At 45.1% G+C, this 9,128-nt stretch overlaps 1 protein-coding gene across 1 annotated transcript; it reads right to left on the bottom strand.

Annotated features, from left to right (window-relative positions):
• On the bottom strand, positions 1-3,441 carry LOC6728420 (calphotin). Its single transcript, XM_039294966.1, has 2 exons — positions 3,342-3,441; positions 1-2,893 (listed from the first exon to the last, which is right to left on the bottom strand). Exon 2 carries the CDS (start codon positions 2,768-2,770, stop codon positions 65-67), a length of 2,706 nt encoding a protein of 901 aa, XP_039150900.1. The 5' UTR covers positions 2,771-2,893; positions 3,342-3,441; the 3' UTR covers positions 1-64.
• Positions 3,442-9,128: the final 5,687 nt, after the last annotated feature.

The raw sequence follows: 9,128 nt of genomic DNA, 5'->3' as shown, positions 1-9,128 counted from the left end.
TTACATTTGTAAATAACGCTTTATTAGTAGCTTTCCTTTAAATGATCTAGGCTTTTAACTTGAGCTAATTAGATTTGGGAGGGCCAAGAATTTTCTCGATTTCGCAGAGTCTGTCCATTACTTGCTGATTTCTGGCCTTTTGATCCTTTAGCTTTTCTCCAATGGCATCCAGGGTGGCTGCAATGGCCAATAGCGAAACATCGGTGGTCTGAAGATCTCTTAGCAAAGGAGTTATCTTTGCCACGGGAACAGAATCTGAGGGTGACGATGATTGTTCGGGAATTTCCGCAGTGGGAACCTCTTCAACTGGTTTGGAAACAACTTCAGATGTTCCAACAGTAGTATTTTCTGGGGTGTCTCCAGCCGTAATTGGTACTTCGGCAGCTGGAGCTTCAGAAATCACTGGTTCTGCAGATATTGAAACCTCCGAGACTGCTGCATCTATAGGGATGGTGCTCTGTTCAACAACGACCTCCTCCGGCTTTGTCTCCGTCTCTGGAATTTCAGCTGCTGCGATCTCTTGAGGGACCGGAGGGTCAATGGCAGTATCAGATACTCCTGCAGCAGCAGTAACGATTTCAACAGCGGGTGTGGTGATTTCGGTAGCTGGAGCAGCGTCATTGATGTTGGCAACATCTGGTTCCGGAGTAGTGGCTGGAGCTTCAGTTATGGCAGGATCCAGGACTTTTTCTGCTACAGCTTCAGGAATCACAGCAGCAGTTTCTGGAATCGGTGTTGGAGTTTCTGTCACCGGCTCCTCTACGGCAACCACTGGTTCCTGGATTGCGACAGGTGCCTCCACAGGTATGGGTTCTGTAGGAGTCGCTAGGCTTGGTTCCGGTTCGGGTATGGGTTCTGGAGCTGTAACTGGTGCGACAGCCACTTCTGGAGAGGCAACTGCTTCGTTTGGCGGCGGTAATGAGGTCTCTGGTACTGGCGAAGATGTTGTTTCTGCAGCTTCAACAGCTGGCGCGGAAGTAGCTTGTTCTATTGAATCCGCAATAGGAGCTGGTGGTTCCACAGGCTCGATTATTAAATCAGCAGCTGCCTCAGGTGGAGCAACGTCTGCAACTGCAACTTCTGTTGTAACTTCGACAGGCGGTGCAACTGGCGTTTCAACGGCAGCCTCTGTTGGTACACAAACATCTATAGGTTCCGTAGGCACTGCCGCAGGTGGTGCAGTGGTTTCGGGAACAGAAGCCGTAGTTGTCGGAGTAGAAACGATGGGGGCAGCGACAGCCGCAGCTTCAGCAGGTGCATCAGCGGGTGCGGCGATCACAGGAGCAACTTCTGGTATATCTGAAGCTGCTATGGTCACTGGTGCTGTTGCTGTTGTCTCAGGAGCTGGGGTTTCGGCAGCCACCACAGCTGGTACAGGTTCGGCAGCCACAGGAGGGACAACAGGTGGCGGTACGTCAACAGGAGTTTCAGCAACAGCACTAGCAACAGGTGATGGAGCGATCACTGGGGCTACTTCGGGAACAGCAGATGCAGTGACTTCCGGCTCCGTTACTGCTGGTGCTGGTATTGCAGGAACTGGAGTCGTGGCAACGACTGGAGCTGGTATTGATTCTGCAGCCGCAGGAGGCACAACTGGTTGTGTTATCTCAGCAACAGCAACTGGAGCAACTTCTGGGGTTTCTGCAACAACAGGTGGTGCAATGGTTTCTGGCTCTGGGGCAGGAGTAGGAGATGTAGCAGTAACAGTATCCGCAACTTGAGACTCGGCAACGACTGGAGCAACGGCTGGTGTTTCTGGTGCAGTTGTTGAAGCTGCAGCAGCTACCGGAGGCTCAGTCGGAGCACTTACAGGAGGGACCACTGCGGTCTCCACAGGGGGTGCAACCGACACAGGCGGTAAAGCTTCAGACGGAGCAACGACTGGGGTTTCAGTAGCCGCTGGAGCAACGACCACTGGCTCAGCTGCAGCTAGTGGTGCCGTTGCCACGATGGGAGTGGCGGCGACAGTAGTCTCGGGAACAGCAACAGTTGGTGCTGCGGCAACAGGAGCTGAAACCTCGGGGATGAGAGGAACAACGGACTCCGGTGTGGCTGCAACCGGAGTTTCAGCAACAGGTGGTGAAGCGATCGCTGGAGCTGGAGTCTCGGCGACGACGGGAACAGCTGCAGGAGTAACGGCAGGCGGAACAACTGGAGCAACAACAGGAGCAGATGCTGGTGCAGCAGCTACAGGTGCTGCAACGGAAACAGTGGTGTTAGCGGGAACCACAGGTGGTGTGGCGATCACAGGAGCAACAACGGGAGTCGCAGCAACAGGAGGCGCCACGGGTGGTGAAACAGCAGCCGGAGCAGGAGCTGCGGCAGCAACAGGTGGCGTTGCTATCACAGGCGCAGCTACAGGAGCTGGGGCAATAGGAGTGGGTGTTGCAACAACGGGAGGTGGCACTGGTGCTGAAACAGCGACCGGAATCTGAGCAACAGCAACGGGTGGTGTTGAAACTGGACTTGCTGCCGGCGGAGTTGGGGCTGCAACAACTGGAGGCGCCACAGATGCGACAGGAGCGACGGGTGCGGCAGCAATTGGAGCTGGAGCAGGAGCAGTAACTGTTGCCGGTTGCACACTTGCAACCGTGGGCGGTGGAGCAACTGGAGTGACTGCAATCGGTGCCGCTGGTGTGGGAGCCACTACCGCTGGTGCAGGAGCCACTGCCGCTGGACTAACTACTTGGACAGGGGCAGCCACTGATGATGGCGCCACAGGCGCAGCAACTGGTGCTGAAACAGGCGATGGAGTCGTTCCTGGCTCCATGTCTATCTTTTGCCCACTTTCACATAAAAGTTAATCCGTTTGTTCCTTTTGGGCGGATTTTACCTTGTCCAATGCTTAGTTGCAAAAATGTTTCATGGCCAGCTTTTCATGGTCAGCAGACAACTGAAAACAGAGGAATGAAAACGAGAAAAACATGAGACGTGGCAAGGCTGGTTCTGACCATGATTTAGGCCATCGCCTTAAATAAAATAAAATCGATGAAAAACCTGATAAGAATAAGAAAAATAAGAATAAAAGTTCTTCGGAAAATACTGATTTGAATATCGATAAAATATATTTACATTTATTAAATTAGATTAGAATTGTCTTGACTACATGAGAAGTAAAGGTTAGAGCAACTTGGTTAACTTGTCTCTTGCTTCTGACATCTATTCAATATATATTTTTCTATTACAGAACTGTAGTTGCTATATTATATAAGAGAAAATTAAAACACTTGCACAACCTTCACCAAAAATTCGAAATTAGGCAGTCAGCAATGAAATGGTCTTCTATTAGGAACTGCCTCCTAAATAAATCAATCCTTTTGAATATTTTCAATATTACCAACCAATTTAATTTGTTGAATAGTTTTGAAGAGCGACCGACTTGCCGATGAGAAAAACGGTGTTTAACTGGCCCGTTGACTCAGTTTTCTTGGACATTTTTACCTCTTTTCATTGGTTTACCTTCGGTCAGAAGTCCGACAACTGCCCATTGAGCGCAAAAACTATACGCATAGTTTCAAGTGCTTTTTGCGTTTTTCCGATTCCTAGGCCCTAAGGTGCTTACCAGCTGACCTTAGAGACATATTAAATTTGTTCCGGCTCGCACGAGGAAACATTTGGCGCTGAAAAGTGTGCTACATGCGTTGGCGCTCACCACTGCGTATGAGTGATATTCGCATATTATTCGATTATCGATTCCGTTCGCATCTTGCCAAATGCATCGGGTAGATAAATCGGGGAAGCGCTTTCAAGAATTTATTCGTGCTCCAGTGCATATCGCTTACCACTCGCTTTGTCAGCTGCACTCGCAGACACATAACTGGTTATTTACACAATACTGATTACTTTGCCGTATTTGCAATGTAGTTGTCAACAAAATGCGACAGGTCCCCGCGCTGCCCTGCACTGCCCCGCCCTGTCCCGACCATCCACAATCCATTTGCTATCGTGGCCCATTCAATGTCTGATGCAATGACAGTTGACAAACTGCCACTACGTAGCCGTTGGATCGGAACACATTAGCTCGGTGGAAATGTAATCGCAAAGAACTAAGAAATAAATCTTTCAATTTTTCGAGTGAATGCCGGGTAGGAAGTGCAGCCAAATGTAAAGCAATCCACAGAGGCAGCCGGCAGTTGCACATGCCGTCCGTTGGAGCAAGTGTAATGTGATCTGCGTACAATTTGCAGGCGTCGTTTTAAAAAGTCCAACACCAACACCTCCACCTTCGCCTCACTTGCCTCTCTGCTGGCCGGGAACCGAGCACACTTGAGACTTTTGCAAATAGTTTTTCCACATATGAACAGAAAGAATTTTTCTCGCAGGATGGAAAATAAAAAAGAGTTGCGAACGAAAAGAAAAGAAATACATATATATAAATAGACGAGATGGGAAAACGCTTATATGGAAATGATTTCACTGGAGAAGTGGAGGAGCGATGCGGAGTAGTTGTGAAGATTGAATTGGCATTTCAATTTCACGTATTATTGACATTTAAGCGTAAGCATTTGAATATAAACTGAACCCGGCTCAGGGATTGAATGCTTGGAAGGCCGAGAGCGAGTCCTTTCACAGGATGCACAGACATTGGCTGCCTATTATTTTCTGTGCGATAAATCAATCGCATGAAGCAAAATGCAGAGAAAATACCAAGATAAGTGGAAATGAAATTACATCAAGCATACAAATTGTATTTATACTTTATTCTATCTCCTCCTGCATCACTGAACCCGACAATTGATCTGAGCTGCGAAGGAGTTTGCGTACCTCAACGAATACATTCGATTTCCTTCGAATCTGTGGTCACTGATGAGTGATCTCAAATTATAAAGTTGTATAACCAAAACAATTCTCGGTTGAAAACCATTCTCTGAAACAATAGATATTGCATTTCTGGCTATTTTCGAAGGTGAGGCGATCAACTAAAAAAAAAAAAACATAAATCAGCGCAGCATATACACCTAATTGCCGTCATTTTGCACGCACTACAAGCGTGTGGAAAGTCGGGCCCGTGTGCGATTGGAAAAACCAAATACAAATATGAATACAAATGCGGGGCGAAAATCGAAATTGCGAAATGTGGCAAAAGGAGCTCAAGCTTCAATCCGGAGCCGCTTCCGGGTGTATTTTGCTAAATTGCAAATATTTCTCAATTCGCATGCATCAGCAGAGAATGCAATGCAAACAATTTTCACCCAGCGGCCACAATAAAAAGGGAAACCCCCGGCGAACGCAAAAAACCCAAACACCCACACGCAGAATGGGCACACAAAGTGCTGGCTAGGCAAAAAAAATTCGCAAAAATCGGCGCCGTATGGCAACCCTGGTCGCTGTGTGGCTGCTGCAACTATGGCGCAATTTATTTCCAGTTTGATTGGTTTTTTCGTGCTTAATTGCACTTGGCTTGCGGGGGGTGGGCTGGGGTGGTGTGATTCCGACCATCCAATTGGGATTGGTGGGGGCGGTGGTGTGGGTGATGGCTGGTAGTTGCCCCAATTGGTTGAAAGGTCGCGCTCATCACGTGCTTTAATAATTTATTCAAATTAACACGCGTCAGCCTGCCTTTCCGCTTCCCTGGGAAAGTGTCTGTTACAGCGTTTATGCGGAATGCATGCTGCAAACATGTCCAATGAATAGTTGCGACATACTCTCGTTAAAACAATCATATAATCAAGAGCCAAATGTTCATTTAATATATATGTTTAGACATATCTATCTTAATTTTGCAAACAGGTAGATCCAAACACTTTCCAGCTAAATATTGTTAAATTCATGAAAATTCTTATTCTCGAAGCGTGCGGCATAAACATGATATGGCCCAGCGGGTGGCTCAGACTGCGCTCGGTTAATGGCCAACACTTTGTGGTCAGAGCAAACCGGAAAAACTGGCAGGCAAATGCAAAATATTGCACACAAGCACCCACTTACGGTCGCCACCCCACACCCACTTTTCAGGCCATTTTCACCTCCCTGGAAAGTGTGAGTGTGTAAATTACAGCTACATTTTTAATGCATTTTTATTTACATTTACATGGCAGCGCAAACAGAGCCCAGTTGAGCGGAGAAATATTCTGGGCCGACACGAACTTTTGACACTTGACAATTTGATTGTTTTTAAGGCAAAGTGTTAAATTATGCAAAGCACATAACAAACACAAATCGAATGGCACGCACGCACACACTGTATCAACAGCAATGGCAAGTAAAATATTAAATATTGTGTAAAAAAAACCGAACAACAATTTGCATCAATTAACTTTGGAGAAATACTCCAGCCACTTGAATGATTTTTCAAGATTTCCATAGTGGCAAAATTCCAAGGACTTGACACTTAAATCACTTGGTGATAAGTGTTTAATCTGTTTAAGGATGTAAACGGGTTTTCTAGTTGAGTTGTCAGCTTAATAGATTTACAATTTGAGGGCATGGTTAGTAAATATTTTACATTTTTCTATTTAAATACTCCATTTTTATATGTTTACCTTTCAGAGAAAGATAATATTTATCATAATATTTAAAATACGAGACAAAATTTAATCCAACATTCAATTGAAAATGCTTAACACTTTCAGATTTTCTTGTAAATATTCAGGAACGGGAAACCCCAGCAAACAGTTTAAAAAATTCAAATGAACTGCGGAATAAATGAACAATATTTACAACGTAATTGCAACTAATGTAGCAAGTTAAATGGCAGTAAACTAATTACGATCCCTGGCCTGGTTCAACATAATTTTCATTGCATTTTTTTCTCAGCCTTTTCCCGAGACTGCTTTTCCGCTCCTTGCAGGCTTCTGCTGCTTGCGACTCCTTGCTGGCTCCTTTCTTGTGGTAAATTAACTTGAATGCCGCAATGTATTTACCGGTACTCGAGGCAGGGGAAAAACAACAAAAAGTATGGCGAAAGGAGCTAAAAAAACAATGAAAAGGCTTCGCCAAATGGAAAGGGTTAAAGAGCAAACAAATCCGACAAGCCGGGAAAAATGCTGCTGCAGGAAAGGTAGGAAAATGCGCGTGAAGAGGGCGGTGTTGGGCTGAGGGGCGTGGCCAGGAGTCGCGTAACTTTTATCATTAGTCCGCTGGGAAATTTAACGGGCACTTAAGTTTTTCTCACTCGTTTTCAACTTATTTTTTGCTGAACTATTGTTTAGCCATAGCTCCTCGCCCCAATTCCCCCACATCCCAGCTGTCACCTTTCATTTGGCTCCTGCTCAGCCCCGTTGAAAATTTATATTATGTTCACTCCGAATGCGGCACTAAGGTTAGCAGCATCATTTATAAGGAACTTTTATTTCGCTTAGCTCCGCCCGTTCGCCTTTGGCTTCGGTTTTTGCGGATATTGTTGCAATTTATTTTATTGCATTTTGTCTACAGTTTGCGGATTTAATTTGGCCCCCAGCACTGCGAACTACAATCTGGTCTTCAGCCGGGCTTAACAAGCTGCCAAGTTTTTAATGCCAGGCCTAAGCGGAAACTTTTTCGATTTGGTTTCGATGGCGGCCCTACTATATTCCTTCGCATCTCTGTACTCGCTTTTATGATTTTATGGCTTGATGTTTGGGAAAGGGCCTGTTTATATTAGGGCCACTAGCGGCCACTTTACCAGGCCAATTTTCATCGGTTGAAGAGGAGGGTTGTCAGAATTACAACACAATTTAAATGTGACTCAAGATAAGGTAGCATTGACTTGGCTACGTGTTTCAGGTTCATGTCCGAAGGATATCACAATAACACATGATGCAAGGACCAGCCCGTTCTTCAAATGTGGACACGTATTCACACAGCCTGTGCCCAGAACGAGGATAAGCCCGAAGTTCTTGTCCTGTCTCTGGTTTTTGGATATTTTCTAGATGTGAACATATGAACGCTTAAAGAAATGTCAATTACATTTGTCGATGTGGACATTTCTGGTGTTGTTGCCGCATTGTTGCTGCTGAAATTTGAAATATCATTGTGGGTGGTGGGGCAGGAGTGCGGGGTTTTAGCCCCATTTTAGCCCAGTTTCCATTCAACGCCGAGTGACATTTGTTGAGCAGGCGAGGCCGCAACTGAGAACGGCTGTGGGCACTCAGCACATGTCCTTTTTGCAACAAGGAATTATGTTCCCTTCCCTTCCCTTCCCATACAAAAGGGTCCTGACAAAAGTTCAGAGTATTTTAGCAGCACGCACATACACAATTTATGAACTTTTCACTCAGATGGGATGTGCGGCATGTTTCTTATCCAGTTTGAGGTTTTAATTTAACTGAAATGCCCGTTTGACCGACCAACAAACAGTTTCATTGCAGCATTTCCGCATTGTTCACATCATAATTTGGATTCTTGCACAAGCGTTTTTGTCTTGGCGAGCCAATTCTTTTATTTGAAAGCCAAGCCTACGGCCAGTTGGACAATAATATTTTCAGTTAAACTACATTTTTCCAATTGATTGGCAATAAATATTTTAAAAAGTTCTTTCCAAAAATATGTACATCTAGGAGAGGTATTGTGAAAATATTCAAAGTAAATAAGCTCGGTGAGCCTTAAAGCTTTTCTTTTTGGCGTGCACAAAGCATTTTCCATGCTCCACTGCCAACTCACCTGCTGCACTTCCGTTTTGACTGGAATCAATTTATTTCTTATTGAATTCATTGATGTGCACTCTTTCTATTTACCTTTTTATGTGCTTTCTCTCACAAATTGTTTCGCTTCGCTGGCATTTGCATTCAACCGATTGTGTTATGGTCGACTCTTTGGCAATAAACAAATAATTAACTTTTATTTGAATAGCTAATAATCAGGACTTTTGCGCGGACATGTGATGATACAAGTTTTTATTACTATATCCGTAAATAGAAATTTTACAATCTGTTATAAATGAATTTAAAATATGTTCACTAGCAAGGAGAACGTTTATCAGAAACTAGTCAAAGTGACTTGTGGATCTCCAACAAGGAGAAAGGTACTTTGGCATATGGCAATGGAATCATCTCTAATCGGGAGCTTAAATGTGCTCTATTCTGAGGACCCTTTCCAATGCTGCTCGTAATAGAGGCCACAAATGGCCAAAAGGTTTCGGGCCCACCCAATCAGAGCCCACCCACAATAGGAGGCGGGGGAGCAAATGACTCTTGAGAATATGTGGTAAACGA

Source organism: Drosophila simulans, chromosome 3R, assembly GCF_016746395.2.
Source record: "Drosophila simulans strain w501 chromosome 3R, Prin_Dsim_3.1, whole genome shotgun sequence".
NCBI classification, from domain to species: Eukaryota; Metazoa; Arthropoda; class Insecta; order Diptera; family Drosophilidae; genus Drosophila; species Drosophila simulans.
Note: the sequence above shows the minus strand (reverse complement) of the source record. Positions and strands in the feature narration are given on the sequence as shown.